At 36.4% G+C, this 17938-nt stretch overlaps 1 protein-coding gene across 30 annotated transcripts in view; it reads left to right on the top strand.

Annotated features, from left to right (window-relative positions):
- Positions 1 to 17938, top strand: part of ESRRG (estrogen related receptor gamma) — a 404916-nt gene that overhangs the window by 349909 nt on the left and 37069 nt on the right. For all 30 annotated transcript variants that reach the window (XM_084512426.1, XM_084512445.1, XM_084512434.1 and 27 more), the window contains 2 exons: positions 2110 to 2220; positions 6761 to 6922. In XM_084512426.1, coding sequence (XP_084368552.1) covers positions 2110 to 2220; positions 6761 to 6922 — 273 coding nt within the window. The remainder of the gene's footprint in view (positions 1 to 2109; positions 2221 to 6760; positions 6923 to 17938) is intronic.

Below are 17938 nucleotides of genomic sequence, written 5' to 3'. Positions count from 1 at the left end.
GTTGGTAGATTTATATTATTTTAATTTAAGGCTACAGTTCCATTACTTTTTGATTAAACATGCTTCTGTCTGATGCTATCCATCTTTTATCACTATGAAATCTGCTCCCAAACAGAAAGAAGGATGGCATCTGAATTATGCAGAAATCATTTTCTGTCTGCTTTTCTTCAAATGCTGGGCAGTCTTCTTTATAATCCCACCAATATCATGTGGCTTGTTCTAATCCTTTGCCTATTTCTGAATATTCAATTGTCAAACCTTGGTCTTCTGCTATTTGTTTTTACAGCAGTGTGTTGTCCCAGGTGTCATTTTCTTTGCATATAGCTCAAGAAATACACTTATTGAGTTTGGGGATTGAAATGCATACACTTCTACAGTAAACTGAATGAAATTTCAGTGTGAAATTTCACAGGTGATCAATATCCAATGACCTGGTGAGCAAAAAGTGTTGAGCACTGTTACTGCATCCAGTGCACTGCTTTATGCTTACAGTCATTGGTTGGGACCCTAAGCCAAGTATCTTCTGTGTTTCTAACTTTTCCACATATTAACAGCCTCTCTAGGCAAATGAGTATACCATGTACAAAACCTTCACTCCAAGCAGAGGAGCATAAATTTAGATCTTTAAAGTCCATCATCCTCAGTTCAGTTATGGGGTACTCTGGTAGGTTAGTGTCATGCCAGCTCAGAGTGAGAGAGAGATCAGGAAAAGGAAAAAAGCAAGAGAGAGAAAACAAGAAGAATGAAAAACAAAACAAACAGTTGGCCTTGAATTCCTGGCTGTTTGGTAAAATGGCTTTTTTTCTACCAAACTCTTCATATTTCTACCAAATCGTCTTTGTTTTTTTGTAGGATGAAAGAGGAGTGGCAGATGTTTCCTGGTAACTAGACTGTATACTACCAGTGCAGCATGTAAATTCTGTGATGTCTTCTTTTTGTTGTGCACATAAACTGCAAAATTTTTGGTGGTAGCTTCTCTGCAGTCCAGAAGCCAGTTCTGGAGGTATTTCCTGCGAGGAAGAGAACAAAGAGATGAGAGTAATATTGTAGGGCATAATAATGGCAATAGAAAAGATCAAGGGAAGAGAGCTAAAATGGAAGAGGAAAAGCAAAGTGAGAAAGTGAGCTGCACTTTGTTCCATCACTTGCAGTGATCATTGATACGTAACGTGTCCTTGTATTCTTGTGTAGTTAAATCCATGTCATCAGGGACAAATGTTGTGCTTGGTGTTACTTGACCTATTGCCCTGCATATATGCTGAGTTTTTCAACTTCAGCATTGTGTTACTACTTGGTTATACTGACATTTTTCGTGGTAGTTGGGAAATCCGTCTGGGTGACTCAGAAGGAAATACCAATACTTCGTTGTTTTGAAGGACCTACCATCCTTATTTTCCTTCCTTTTTTTCATTTTGTCTACGAGAGCAGCTATAGTTTGTTTCAGGAAAGTAAACTCCCTTATATCCGATCAAAACAGGTATCAGAATGCTTTCATTGAAGCAATGAACAATTTGGAAGTTGAACACACATGTTAATTCATCGTTGCTGACATCTAAATGAACACCTACACAATTTCTTTCAAACTCTCATGAACCACTTTGGGTCTTTAATCCGCATATACTTCTTTATATTACTAAGGTATTTACTTCGTGTTCTCTAGACATGGTAATTAAAAGTATTGCTTTGGACTACCTAGACTGTCTACAACACCAGTTGTTTCTAAAGTCCTAATTCTCTGTTTCTGTACTCGTAATGTTTGCCTTGTATATCCATGGTGTTTATTACAGCTTTGAACTTCTGCTTCTGCTAAAGAAGACTTAAGATCAAACTCTTTCAAATGGAAACTAAACTCATTAGCTGTGTTTAATATTATGTAAAAATTAACAAATGGTTTGAAACGGATAGGAAATTATGTTGTATACTTAGTCTTGCATGTGTGAAAATCTAAACAGCTTGCAAATACGTGTAGTGTTGCTTTCCCTTGCTTCTAAAATTACTCTTTTGAAATAAATACGTATTTTAAATAAATCTTGGAAGGCAGGAAATGGAAGATTAAGGGCATCCTCATAATATATTTAATGGCATGTTTGCTTATTTTTCTCAATGCAGGTGTCCGCCTAGACAGAGTACGTGGAGGTCGCCAGAAGTACAAGCGCAGAATAGATGCAGAGAATAGCCCATACCTGAACCCTCAGCTAGTTCAGCCAGCAAAAAAGCCATGTGAGTACACCAGATATTTGAAGTTTCTCTTTCAATACTAGGTATTGACTCCTAGTCCTGTTTGCTAAGCTCCTTCTGACTGGTACAAGATTTTGGGCAGAATATATTGCCATAACCCTATACCCATTTAGCTGTTAAAATACTTTGATTTAAATATGCTCATCCTTTCTCAACTGGAGTTGAACAAAGAATACTTTTACAGGTGGAAGTGTATAAAAGCATGGTTTATGCAGTGCAAATTTTACATTTACGGGTTATCTTTATTTTCAGTGGTACATAAAACGGTTCATACTGTGATCATTAGTTCATTGAAGCTTCTAGTTTCAGATTTCACAAGAAAGTGATTTTTGTGGTTTTCACTAACTAAATGAGTTTGACTGCTCAACCTCCCAATGAAAATACATTAAGAGCCTCATTAATTTATACCTATAGATTAATACACTACCTAGCATTAGATTAAAACAGCAATATGCCACACTAATAACAAGCATAGATTGGTAGTTAGGGCTCTAGTACCCTTATAAGCATGATGGTTTTTTTGTTTTGTTTTGTTTTAATGATGTCCTTGATTGTATCTTGCCAGGCTGAAATTAAAAGAGAGAGATCTGATCATCTCATTGCCAAAATACAAGTTCCATCCTCTTTGCGATTAGCTAAAAATAGTTAGGGGTTTTGCTTTGCAGCTTATATAAACTCAAGCAGTGACTGTACTAATTCCATGAAGTAAATTTAATAGCATTATAGCTGTAGTGCAAGAGGCTAGTGTATTGCCCTGCAAAGGCATACACTCTTTATCAAATGCTGTAAACCTTTTCAAATTCAAATCAGAATTCACACATTCAGTTGCTTCTGTCATGAAGGTTAATTTGCTCTTAAAACAGAGAAATAAAACAGAGAAATAAGGAGAGGAAATTCCTTCTCTTGCATTTTCTTCTGCACCCGTGCCTCTGACAGAAAAAGACAACACACATTTGTAGGCTCTTGAAAATACCTGGCTGTACAGAAAGTGGAATTGTTTCAGTTTGTGTTCCCCAGTAGGGGACAGTGCTGTGTACAATACGTTTGAGCATATGGGGATCTGGAGAGCAAATAAACAGTCTTTGAACTGTAAGTGAAAGGGCATTTTAGCTGTGTCAAAGAAAAAACAGCCAGTTTTACATAAAATTAAGGCTTAAGTGAACATATGGCATAGTTTCCTTTTGCCTTTCCAAAAAACATTATGCTGATTATATTCCTTCAATTGTCCAATCTGGCATCTTCTACTCAGCCTACATAAGCTGTCCCACCGTTCTGTAAATACAATCTAGGGCTGCACTAAGCAGATTTTACACATTATAATAAAAACTTTCTGATAATACAATAAAATTTAATAAACTCTAATGCTTAATTTCATTAGAGGTTTAGTTTTCCTGGGTGCACAGATTGTCAGTTTTTCATTTACTTGATATTGTCATTGAGTAGAAATGATGATAGCCTAGCATACCAAAAAGCCAAGACCAAAAAGGGAAAAAACAAAACAAAACAAAAAAACAACAAACAAGTCCTTTGATATGAATGAGGTTAACACTGTTGTACTCAAATACAAGAATCTCCATGTAAACCCAAGATTACTGCAAAGTAATACATTATGGTACCTTTAAGATGATAACTATACCAATTTCTGTAAGCTCCGTTTGTCAGAGATAAACCAACCTCCTTATAAATCATTACTCATTATCTAAATGCCTCCTTTCATTTTCCTCAGCTTGTCTAATTACAAACATTTTTGTAACAAACATTTATAAAACTTAATTTTCAGATCCTGTCAGATAAGTGTCAGGACTTGAAACAGTTGAATCGGTTTTGTGTGGAACTAGCCTGGGAGGTTTTCTGGACCCTGACTGATAGTTTGTGCATAACAAAGGCACAGGAATGAAAATTGGGTTCTATTGATTCTAATTAGGGAAACATTAAATAAGATTTACCTAGAAACAGTGCTCATGGCTATTCAATTTCCTGAGTGATGGGGTTTCCTGAGTACATTCAGAATTTTTCTATGCCATATTCTAGCACATGCTTCATACATGCATACGTGTAGAATACATGCAGGCATGCTAAGCTACATACATGTATATGTAGCTCTTCTCCCTCTAGTGAAAGAATGGGTGTTTGGAGGATCTTTCCTAGACCTACTTCTGGCCTATATTGCATTTTTCAGCTTCACCATGAAATCTCATGGCCTGCCTGTAGATCTTGCTGATTGGGAAAATAAAAGAATTTGAGATTTTGTGAGTCATAAACCAAAATATACAATATTCCCGAATTGTATGCAAAAAAATCATTGATGAGGAACCTCATTAAAAAATATAAGAGGTTCTTTAGCCATTTCTTTTGTTTACATGGAAAAACAAACAAACAAAAAAAAAACAACACAGGACTTATGGCCCTGAGTGCTTCTTCATTTATTTATCATTAGTTAAAAAACACAAAGTTGAAGTCCTCATAGATATGTTTTGATAATAAAGTACATTTATCCTACTTTTCAGAAGATATAGAGATAACGGGAATTTGGGAAGGAGCAACATTATCTGTTCTCTCTTATAACTTGATGTTTTCTGTATGAAATTCAAAATCATAAGGAAAGACTGTTTAAAATTTAAAAAAAATAATGCGCAAAGGCTGTTTGCAATATAAGTTAAAACTACCATCTGTCATCTTTAAATAAGAATAGAATTTCTCATTAATCAGTTTGATAATCAGTAGAATATTGAGATCAAGAATTACTCAGTTGGCATAGTTCCTATAAAACATGAATATATCCCCTTGTAATAAAACATGCTTGATGTGATGGTTTCCAGTTGGCTCTTGCACTTATTTTATGAAAGCCTAACATATATCACATTTTCTGACACACAAATCTGGAATAAGGCAAAAACTGGAGAGACGGTAGATCAGAATCAAGGAGTCTATGCCACAAACGAGCTGTAAAGTATCAGAAATCAGAATCAAGTGAGTATTTTATGGAAATCTGTCATGGGTTGGTAGGGAGCCCCTCTGACACTCCTGGGCAAGCTTCCATTGCAGTTCCCCCACAGGAGAACAGCATGGTCCAGCCTGTGATTTATATGCAGAAGGAAAATAATACTAATTCTAACTGTTTGCTCTGCAGTCAGAAAATACTTTGCACCTTCTCCCCATGGAATCCCATTTATATCAAGCCCCGTGACTCTTTATCCTAAGAAGGGAAACAGCTTACTGTAAATTCATTGAAGAGTATTCTTTGGGCTTCACATTTTGGTGGTGCAATTGAGGTCAGAAGATGTACCTACCATAAAAAGGTACAAATGTAAATACATGTGGAATTATAATCTATGCTGTATTAGGAGGTTTAATGAATTAGTTCTTTTCCCATTTTTCAGTTCTGTGTTCTGAGAGTAACAAATCCGGCTCCTATATGGAGATAAGATAGTTCCATTTTTTCTCCATGTAACTATAATGCTCATTTTTTGTTTATTCTACTTGTATAGAATAACAACTCCGTGTCGTAAATCCTCCAGGCTCTTCTGTTCTTTGTTTTTGGTTTTCCATATAATTTAATTGATTATTCCAAATAAATTTCACAATTTATGTGGATGGAAAAGTAAATTTTAAACATACAAAAGAAAATGATATTTAGGTAAAAATAGTAAGTGTGTGCATATGATAAAGCATCATTCTTTGCACAAAACCAGTTTTTAAAGGTGGTATTTGCATCCTTGTTTCTTTCCTTAGTTTTGTACTCTTTAGTTTCATTGGCTTTAATAGCTCTTCCTTGCTAGAAATGAGAGATCATTACTCTATTTTTATATATTTATATTATTTTTATACGTTTTTACTTAAATAAGCTGATTTTATACCTGAATCTTAATTTGTATGTTTCACTGAAAAGCAAATATATGACAACACCCCCACTTTTCTCACAAGATAGGCCCCAAAGTGTATGGATTCATTATTAGTTTTTTAACAGGCTCGATACCCATAATATAAAATATATAGAATAATAAGCACTGAGAAAGTCCTGACATTGTTTCTGTTACAACTGTTCAACAGGGACATCTGAAATGGAAAATGGTTGTTGAAATTGCTGACAGACACTGCAAATTTCAGTGATTGACTAATTGCTTGTGGTATTTCCTTGCTCAAAAAATACCAACGCCTTTGGGTTTTTTTTCAGGTAGTTAGAGGAAGGCAGAACTTTTCTGATTGCACAGTCCAAAATGCATTCTAATGCATGAAGATTTTTCTACAGTTTGTACTCTGATATTAGGAGGTGATCACGTATTTCTACATTCCATTAAATTTACATTCTTAAGAACATACACATCTAGCTCGATGAACATTGTTAATGGATCGGATTTGGCTGTGCTGTAACTGCTTGTAGAAGCCAGTGAAATTACAATAAGGTTTAATTAGGTCCGGTATCTTAAGACAAATTCTTGTGCACTTTGAAATGTGAGCCATCTGTTTAAAAAGCAGAATGATGCTACTGGTGATCTTCTACTGTTCTGGGCCATTTTTACAGATAACAAGATTGTCTCCCATTTGCTGGTGGCTGAACCAGAGAAGATCTATGCTATGCCTGACCCCACTGTTCCAGACAGTGACATCAAAGCACTTACCACTCTTTGTGACCTGGCAGACAGAGAACTGGTGGTGATCATCGGATGGGCTAAGCATATTCCAGGTATATATAGTATTTATTGCAAATAAATGACATACGTAAATCATCACATCTGTTGTTATGCTCTGGTTTAAAAAAAAATAAAAAAAAGATTTGTTCCCTCACTACAATGCATAAAATTTTCTTAAGCCTCCAGATTATTCACATTGGACATAGGTTAGATGATACTATATCTTATTTTGGAAATGGTATTATTCTTGCTATGAGTATAACCACGATTGTAAGTTTCACATGCTGTTCAGTTAAATTATTTTTTTTTCATTTATTACTTATATTAAGATAAACTTGCTATCCAGAGCATTATCCTGGTGGGAAGGATAGTATAAGCACTCTGCACTCATATTATTCAGCAAGAATCAGATGTAGTCTAGCTCCTCTATTCCATAAAGGCTGCACTATCTTACTGGAGGAGGTGCAAAAATTCAGCTGTATTTTGGCATGACACGGAGGAGTTATTCTCTTCCTTGAACAGACTAGTGTGAGAACTGGGTTGTTCCAGCAGTTCTGTAGAAAGAACTGAATTGTACCAAAAGGTCTCTTCCAATATCTTGGTAATTCCTCAGTGTGTATGAAATGGGTTGGACTCGACAACTCTTAAATGTTTGGATGTTTGTAAAGCTAACTTTCACCCTTCTTAGCCAGAAAAGCAGTCATCAGAAGTATTCTCTCACAAGATTAGTGATTTCTTCAGATAACATTTGAAGTATATTTTCTTTTTACTCAGTGCTGAGGTATTTCTGCTTCTTCTGAGGGCAAATAGACAAGCTTGTAGAGAGTCTCCAGGGTTGTCAGTCTGTAACCTTTCACAAATGGTAAAGTTACACAGAAAATAGTGGCTTTTTTTCTTGTTTCTTGGGGTATTTTCTCAGTCCAGCAGATGAGTGGGCATGTTTATGTGTTTTCATCAGCTCATTAGCTTTCTAATTTCGACAGTGAAGCCTTATTGAACATAAGAACTGATATCCTTTAGTTCCTCTGAGTAATACAACATCCTCATTTTATACATGATTTTGGGATACTGCAATATTAATGATAGAATAAATATTGCAGTCTGTTGTCTGTTTATCAAAGTTGAATATATTTTATTTCCAGTATCCAAAGAAATCACAAAAATAGTCTTCTACTACTAGTAAAAATAAAGCAGAATGGTGAGAGCCTTGAATCTTCTTCATTCATTCAAACAGGTAGCATACTGTCTATACTCCAATCTTTTACTTTCTTCCTACAATTCTTTGACATTTATGATTGTACAAACATAAACTTTAGGTAAGGACTGGATCTTCCTTTTTTTTTTTTTTTTTTTTTTTTTTTTTTAATAATTCATGCTAACCAGCTCAAGGCCTCAGTTCTTTTCATAGGTGCTTTTGGGTCATCTTAGATAAATATAAATACTAACACAGTGTAATAATAAAATAACTTTTATGTTTATGGAAATTTATTTTGATTCAGACTAAAGAAAACAGCCTGCAGATTCTCAAATAGTCAATATGCCACACAGTTGAAATTTAGTCATTCTCTGTGCTGCAAATGGTGAATAAACAAGCTTTTGTATCACAAGCAATGTTTTTCTGGTACAGTTAACTTATTTCTGTCTCCTTAAACTAGTTTGTCTTTATGCTTTGAATGCTACAGTAATTTCTTTAATCAAATTGATGGAAGTCCCTTTCCCAGCCCACACTGAAACCAATTTATTGGTCATGATACGCCAGCTATGTTGCTAACAGTCGTAACGAACTGTCAGGCAATATCGCAGTGAAGCTAATTTGAAGTCATTAGGTGTGCAGCGTTCAGGCAACAATTTGTTACAGTGGTTAGGAACACAGCTGACATTTCTGAATGGCTTTGTTCAGAGCAGTTCTAGATGAGCCCAGGCAAATTGTAAACTAATTTAAACATCACTCTATATTATACTAGCTACTTTGTCTTACACTGGTTGCTAATAAAGCACCCCAAATTAAGTCAAAATAAGTTAAACAGGTGAGTTTGAGTTTCATCTTTGGAAGATACCTAGATCACCTTAACCAAAATAGAATAGTTCTCAAAGAAGTCAGTCACACTCCAGAGTAGTTGCAAGGAAACTTTTGTCAGCTTGATTTGTGAATGTGTTACATATCTTTGATTTGGCTGGAGGGGTAGAAAGAGCAGAGGGATGAGACTGAACGGCCTTTAAAATGATGGCTTGGCTAGCATGAAAAATCTATTGGATGCTGTAAAGTGGCATTGAAAATTTAAAGTCTGCAGTCTGAACTGGTTGAGGAATATTTCTGACATGAGGCAGCCCTTTATTACAAGGTAAACTCAAAAGCACACCTGCCATGGCAAAACCGCATGTGTAAGTTTACTCACTTGACCCCACTTAGGTATGGGGAAAAAATAAAGTACTAAACAGGGAAAAAAGGCTCTATAAGGCTTCTGGTAACAGAGGGCAGTGATAAAACCTGTGCTTGTTTTCTGGCGCTTGATCACAAAAATCAAAATTTGAAAGGGCTTGACATGGTAAAGGGCAAATGTGATGAGCTGTTGCAGCTTGGTTTTGAATGATGGAGTGCTGTTGAACTTGGACTGCCTAAGCTCAGCTGATGTCTGGCACAAAACAACTTGTAGAAAAGCCCAGCCTGGTGTTAGCTGCCTGTTGTCTAAGCTAACAAATGTTACCCTAGGCATTAACAGAACTGAACTGGGAAGAGGATGAGTTAGAAAAAGGTGCAAATTGCATGCAAGTTCTCTGCAGTTTAGTGGACCTAGTAAAGCAGACCTTGGTGTACATCTTTTGGAACAGATTAATTACACCTGTAGTGAATTTGTGCCTAACACAGCAAATCAGCAGTCAGCAAATCTTTCTTTACTATAGCGATTTCTTAAGGTTCAGTGTAATTACAGGCCCTTATGTACTATAATAACTAATAAAAGATCTTGGTTGTAAGGCATTGCAATTACAAATAAAATTTGTATTTGTGGAAGAGAAACAAGCAATGTTTTTGTTGTTCTAACAAAAAGTCTTTTTAGTGAGCTTATCTATAAAACAGTAATAATGCAGCATGCATTCTCCTATAGTCAACGATTTCCCATTGCAGTCACAAGACTAAAAATTGTTTTAAAATTATACAAACTTTAAATGCTTTCATAAAATCATTAGTACTTTTGTGCTATTGGAAACATTTGCAATAGTTGCTTTTATTGAACAAAAAGTCTATGCCATCCACAAAAGGAAATATTGAAAGAAAAATATATATGGAAAGCCTTTATCAGTAAATAGAATTAGTCTCCTTGCATTTATAAATCAAATAAATGGAAAGTGTGTTGTTATGAAACATGACCATGTCTTATCTGAAGAAGAAAAAGATCACAATGGCATTAGGAAATGCTTGACTTTAGTTAGAGGAGTGTAAGGGCACAAGAACAGATGATGGTGCCCTAATAGCCCTTTTTAAGAATGACAGGGCCCCGCCATTAGCATCCTTTTATATCCTTGGAAATTGCTCATGCCTCGCTTTTCTGGTTCCTATCTGCCTGACTCTTTTTTATTTCTCTTTCAATTTCATCCGCGCTCGGATAAGCGCATGCTAACACAATATGATTGAGCTGTAAAATGGAACGCTGTCGCCTCTAATCTCTTTTATGTAGATATGGAGGTACTTCCACACTCCACTTCATTCTCTCTTCATTGTTGGCCTTTTTAGAATGTGTTGCCGAGTAATGGAGGCTCAGTCAAATATTAGAGCTAGGTTTCACAGGGTGTGATAAGAAGATTATCAGCCCAGCAGTCAGATCTATTGTTGTTCTTTGTGTCAGATTAAAATATTCCGATGTACTGTAACTTCGTTAGTAAAATACTGAAGGTGCTTAGGGAGAGACTGATGCTGCTTCATCTCCTGCCTGATGAGACAAAACCCCTATTAACTGACCTAAATAAATTATAACTATATTTCTGAAGCCTCTGCAAGACTTTTGTTTTGTTTTGTTTTATTGTCTCACTTAAATAAGAGAGACATGCTTAATTCAATATTTACTGGTGGTTGAGTTTCCCACTCTTTGTTTTGTATTTTGGGGGAGGATCCATTTTATTTTGGGTCTATTGTATTAATTAAACTCTTTTCCAGTATGGAGTGGAATTCTGCTGATACCTAGTCACAGTTTCAGAGTCGTTTAGACACGAATTCTGTAATGTAACTGTCTCATTGACATTCAGCAAAAATGTGCAATGTTCTTTTCATATTAAGTGGAGGCAGGAAACATTAAGCTCTTAAAAATGTGCATAACAGGAAGCTAAAGACAAAATGTTCTCTAAAAAATTTGCATGCATGAAAAAACATCAACCAGACCATAGAAATCAACGTTTTGCACTTAAAATGAAAAATTTGTTTGGAAACAGTAAATCAGACTAATACATCAAAAATAACTAGTTACATTATTTAGTAAAATAAGCTCGCTTGTCTTCAACTGTGTAACAGTTCAGTGTTCAGCAGTAACAGAGCTTAAGAAAGGGAATTGTTAGAAATTGATACTGCCACTGGTGCCAGTATTAAAAAAAAAAAAAAAAAAAAAAAAAAAAAAAAAAAAGCATGATTTTGATGGAGCAAATCCAAGGATGTTTTGAATATTTTAGTGCTAATGTTAATGTTTTATGAAACATTATTGTTCCGGCATACTCTCATACTCTTTCTGGAGGACAATATTTAAGCTTTCCTTTCCAGAGCAGCTCTCAGGGGTATGCTTTAACATTTTAATACTGAACAGGAACATGATTTCCTGCAGAGTTGTTGTTTCCAAAATGCCCTTTACTCATCATTTGTTACAGAAATTCTGCCCCATGTAGGTAAAAGTACAGAGAAAAAGTTGACCGTAGTCACTTTTGGAAAGCTAATGTTCAAGGGAGCATACATGGTACATCCATGCAGATATGAATTGGGTACACACTGCATGGTAGTGTTAATGCTGGTAGGACTCTGAAGACAGGCTGTATGTTGGAACTACCTCGTGTTTATAATCATATATGTTTTAGCTATAGACAACATCCTGTTTGTTGTCCATATCTTTCTCTGGGTTGTTAATTGGAGCAGCTAACACAGAATATCAGCTCTGCAAGGAGGATAGATGTCTTCCTCTAAGTCCATACCACGCTGCTGTAAAATTTGTTGTTTCTGCTGAGGTTGAGGCCTTCTGAAGCCTCTTGTGCTGCCAGCTGAGTTGAGGACCGTTCCAGACAACATGACAAGGCCCACTAAGCTATCTCAGTGTCCCCTGCCACAGGGTCACCCTATTCCAGAGACAGGTGGGCATGTAAATGTGATGTTACATGCTCATGTAATGTGGACTGGAGTATGAGCTGTTTCGTGCTGACTAGGCGGTTTGTAGTGATAATAACTTGAGCCTCCTGGGGAATCAGGACATCCCGCCCTTTATCAGTGTGCTATCTTGGACACTTTGAAAGTTCTCTTTGCCTTCCATTCCTCAAAAGCCCACTGCTTTTCTCCTCTTCTACAAATATGCACTAATTATGGAAATCAGGCATGCTTTTCATATGACAGAAATGTTTTTGAACTCACAAACTCACAACCATATACCATCTGATGGGCTTTACAGGTAGAAATTCTACCCAAAAGGTTTCTTAAAAGCTGCAGACTAACCTCACCTCAGTCACTAACTTGTATAATGTAGGAAATGAGCAATTGACTGTTGGTTTTATTTTTGAACATTAGCATGGATCGGCCAGCACTGCCAGGGTTTAGATCACAATGCTGATTCCAGCTACTCTGAGCAGTATAGATCAGCAATGTGCCTAAAATGTCAACAGTTCATCTATCCCACTGTTTACATCAGTGCTTTTAATATCATCTAAAGTGATAGGAATGGTGATATTTTTCTTTCTTTCACATTTTTTGAAAATAGTACCACCGAGAATGTGCAAGTGATTTTGCAAGGCTGGGAGGAGGTTGGATTTCTAGGAAAATATATGAATAAATATGTACATAGTCTCATCATTTTCTGAAAAAAAGAAAAAAAAAAACAACAAAAAAAAAAACAGGAATCAGCAGTGTGGGAGAAGGGTAGTTATGTAAAAGTCCAGTTGTTAATTTTAAAATCATTTAATGTATCCAACAGGGATATGATGACAGACTATTCTTGACAGATTTGTTACTGAAGCCAATGGCAAAAATTTTGCCAATTTGAGTAGAAAAAGGAGTAGACTGTGTGTGACTAGAGATGCACATACTCTTAGTGTGTCTGCTCATCAAAAAAGACTGCTTCCAGGTCGGGTTTTAGACAGACAGAAATAGAGAGGTGAGGAACTTTCTTGTAGTATTGGATATAGATGTCCTAGGGTAAAAAGACCACTAGAGTTTCTGGGATAGTCACTTCTGGCATCTTTTACTAGCATTAAATTAACTAGGGGAAAGAAAAAAAAAAAAAAAAGAATTTATTCTAAGACATACAAACATCTCATCACCTGCAAATTGCACATGAATCTAAGATAAATGTGCAGTAAATCTGAAATGGTACTGTTAGAAAAGCATCTGGAACACTTGGTAGTTTTGACTTTAATATTCCTATATATTCTTGAAAAAGCTTGTTTAAGAGTAGTCATCACCAAAAGCAAATTAAAAACAAAACAAAACAAAACAAAACAATGGAGATAACCGGTAATAGAAGAACTTGGCTCGGTACATCATACATATTACTTAAAAAAAAAAAAAGAATTCTTAATTAAAATTAAGTCTCTAAAAATCAGAATAAAACAGGGACTTTACGTCTTTATTAAGTTCAGCTTTTATTAATATATAAGTACCGACTGTCTCCTTTTTTCCTTTTTTTTTTTTTTAAACAGTCCTCTCCTTCCACCCATGCCCCCAACATACACACTACACTGTCTGGCTGTTGCACTTTTTTTTTTTTTTTTTCCCAGTGTCCCCCTTTATCTGCCTCAACCAATCTCCAAATGAATGCATGTCTATCATGGCCTTAGCTTTGACACTCTGGATATATTGATTAATAGTTGCCCTAAGCTCCTTTTAGCAAATCAAATTTTCACTTTTAGCAAGGATTTCGCCTCTGATTTATTCAGCAAAGTGAAATGCACTAAATTGACTTTGACATTCAGGGAAAATGGCTGAAAAACAAAGAGGGGAGGAAAGAGATATAAATTGTGTAGCAGCTGGAGAGTTCAAGCATAAAAGAGGCAGTTTTCTATAGAATATCACTGGTTAATTTGGAAACATGCATTTAAACAGGGGTAGAAATTATTTTCTTAAAATTAGATGTTTTTTAGACTGAGGATTTGGGATATAATAAGGTTTACTTAACAAAATACAATATATTCAACCCAAATTCATCACTTGCTAATCACGGTGCAAGTGTGGGATCCACTTTTGTTGCCACTAATAATTATTATGTTAAACGAGAGACAAAGAGGTTTCTGAGTAGTTTTATAATGAGGTGCTAAATTGGTAAATATCTTCGTACCATTGCATTATGTTGTTCACTCCGGTGGCCCTTTAAAAATAAGAAATGATTAATAAAAAGAGAGCAAATCAACAGTAATGAATGCCAGTGCTTTTCATTTTCTTTCTGTAAACAAAAATGGCTATTACTTGATTCTTAAATGCAAGGGTATAAAAAGATGCAGCAGTCATTCGCTATTATTCTTCTTGCACAATCAAGAGTGTTGTGTTACCCTAGCTGACTTGTAGATCGACTTATACAGCCTGCTTCCCTGCTTGCAGACATTGTATTACTGAAGTACTGAAAATACACCATTTAAAGGTGTTCTAAGTTGATGCTGAATAGAAGAAATGTGATAAAACAGGAACGCATTTTAATCCAGTACATTAGCACACTGGGGAAGGGGGCCAAGGGGGGGACATGACACCAAGAGGAGGGGTAATAAGTTGCAAAATAAAAATGTAGGAAATAGTTGAGTTTTATTCAGCTCTCAGGCACTGCAAGCAGAATTTGTAAAAGAAAATACGTATGGTATTTTGCCTAGTTAATCTGTAGAGACAGACCAAGAGCCTTCGGTAGGATCAGTTGTCATGGGTGTACAAGTCAAATGTGCTCTGCACGTCCCTGTTGTTCAAGGATCTGGCCCTAAAGGGATGCACCCACATGAGGAGTCAGCCTGTCCATGGGAGCTGAGAGTTGGCTCTGTCCCCTGCATATATCCTCACTGCCTCAGAGACCCTGGCAGCAAAGTGCAGGCTCAGGCTTGAAGCAAGTATTTCCACTTAGAGGACAACAGTGCTCACCTTTGTACCCACTGCTTGTGTGACAAATGGGTTTACTAGATTAGGCCTGTGTAAATTGCAGATGACTCAGTAACAGTTTTCCTTGTTCGGAACCAACAAGGAATTGATCTTATTACCAGGGGGAAGGAAATCTAAATGTATCTTAGCCTTTTTAATTTTACTGTAGTCTCTGTTTTCCTTTTTTTTTTTTCTTTTTTGTTTTTGTAAGCAATCCAAATCGGAGACCTCAGCAATGTCCTTTTGCAAGTGGGACGGTCTTTGGAATGCCATAGAGGAGATAGGTGGGCACGTTAGATTTTCAGGCATGGTATTTCTTTAGAATCCTTCCATTTTCCCTCCTAATTCAGTTCAATTACCAACCTATTCATATGAAACAATTCAAACTTCTAAAATAATCTCTGAGGGGGGCTTCCTTTCCCAAACTTTCCCTAACTGTACAATTACCTCAGGGATGGCCAACTTCTAGCATGTATGTGGGAGCTCATGGCCAGAAGGCAGGAAGGTGTCTTGCTCAGAAACACACCACAAAAGTTGCAATAAATCATGAAATTATTCTTTAGGTGAGAATCGCAGAAGAGACAAATGCTGCAGAGTTGAGCCTATCACTTATCTTCAGGAAATATTACTTCTGTATTTACAAGACTCCTCTCCTAAAAACACAGAGACACACACACACATACCTTTTTCAACCAGAACCAGAGTTTAAAGAACATCCAGACAAAGACATTTTTTGAGAGTTTTAAAATTGCAATGCAATTCGTGAAGGCTTTGTTAGAAATGAGATCATGAATGTTACATGCAATTTAAATTGGCCTCTGAAAGGATCATAGCACATGCAGGGAATGCAGAAATAAAATTAGAGCAACATAGCCCTCTTATGGCAACCATTTAGTGCATTTTAAATAAACACGTGACTTCAAAATCTAACTTACTCTCCAACAAACATGTATTTGCTTTGTTATGGGTGGGGAAGAGAAGGGCAGCTTTTCAGTCATGTGTGTTGATACTGTAAATCCAGGATGAGAGGAGGGAGGGAAAGGAGAACCAGTGCCCAGCCTGGATTTAGAGCAGACAAATCTACACCTGTATGACTGGGTCAGCAGCACAGGATGATCTAGTTCCTAAAGTTATCTGAGACCAGCTAAATACTATAATTCTGAGGATGCCTCTACTTTCTCTCTGGATGAGTTAGACTTCACACCTGCTTAACCTACATTAGAATAGGATTAATTACCTGTATTGCAAGGCCCCCTTAGCCAGTCAGCACGTTTCTGGCAGGGCACATGGTGACCTGGGCCTGGTTATATATAGTATAGCAATAGCAGGGGGAGCAGCTGTGTTGTAATGGCAGGGCTGGATCCACTATGATCAACAGAATCAGCAGTTTTTAAAAATGAGTCTGCAGTAATCACCTTCTACATCAGCTGGATCATACAAGAGTTTTATGAACTTCTGTCTTCTTTGCTAGTAAGCTTTCGTGTTGAGCAGTCTTTAATTTATGCACACATACACATATGGAGAAAGAAATACGAGAGAATCCAAAGAATGCAGATACTGAATGCTAAAGTATTTAACTATCTAGATGGAACACGAATTGCAGCAACTTCTAAGTCAGTCTTTAATATTATATAAATTAATTAATTCCAAGTTTAATACTATGCAAAGTTACTAGCAGATGGGAGTATTTAGGTAATTTTCCACCTGAGTAAAAAAATACAGAACCTTCCTTTTGTCTGAAAACCTGTTCTATAAAGAGAAATTTATCTGGCAGTATGTTAGGCTGCCCAAGGGATTTATAGCCCGAACTCCTAAGACACGTGTTACAGATGAGTGGAAATTCTACTGTACAGCTCTGAACTTTTTCCCCAAAATGTTTTCATCTGCCATGTTGTGCACCATCAGTTTCAATCAGCTGCATTAAGAGATGAGGTGAAATCAAATATTGAAATGAGATCCAACTACTGAAGGAAGGCTCTAAGTTCAGTGGAAATGGCACTTGAAAAGTAGAGTCAGCAAACTTACCAGGTCTGTACATGTCATGCATGAAAACACAGTGGTGAGTTGTGGTGAGGGTGGAGAAGAGGCAGGGGCAAATCTGCAGCCTGCATGCGGCAGCTAGCTGTTGGAGAGATTAGGGGGAATAGTTTAACATATAATGGCTGCTGCTCATATGGTTGTTGAAAGAAGATGCACTTAGTGGCATAAATACATCATGACATTAGCAGGCTGCAGGGTATATTTCTAGTCAGAGATTTTCTTGTAACTGTGCTTTAGCATCATGCCCGCCTTGATGAACAGGATTCAAATTTGCTATGATACAAGCTGCATCTGGTAGTATATGGAACTTACCATGGTTCCTGTGTCCTACACAAACTGAATTTGCAGTGATGATAATTTTTGATTTCTTCCCTGTATTGGTTGCTTGTAGAAAGGTATTCTACTTTGTGATCAGTTTTTCACTTTTTACTACACTGAAGTTTCCCAGAGATAAAGTTAACCTTTGTGTAGGTGCAGGTGTGCATTGCTTAGTGAATCTTCAGCTGTAGATCTAACATGCAATGTGTGTCATGAACTCCAGATGGTTTTCATTCAGTGAATTTGGTATTTTAAAGAGTTTCTTTAAGTTTCAAGTTAGTGAAAATTTTCCAGGCACCATTAATGATGTGTTCTGAATAGTTCACCTAATATAATTCAACACAAGTATGGAGATGGTAGTGATTGTGTTTAGCACTTAAAAAATAGTTAGTAGCTCTTATTGTGTAGTATAATCCTCAAA

This window comes from Aythya ferina (assembly GCF_964211825.1).
Source record: "Aythya ferina genome assembly, chromosome: 3".
In the NCBI taxonomy this organism is placed as follows: domain Eukaryota; kingdom Metazoa; phylum Chordata; class Aves; order Anseriformes; family Anatidae; genus Aythya; species Aythya ferina.
Note: the sequence above shows the minus strand (reverse complement) of the source record. Positions and strands in the feature narration are given on the sequence as shown.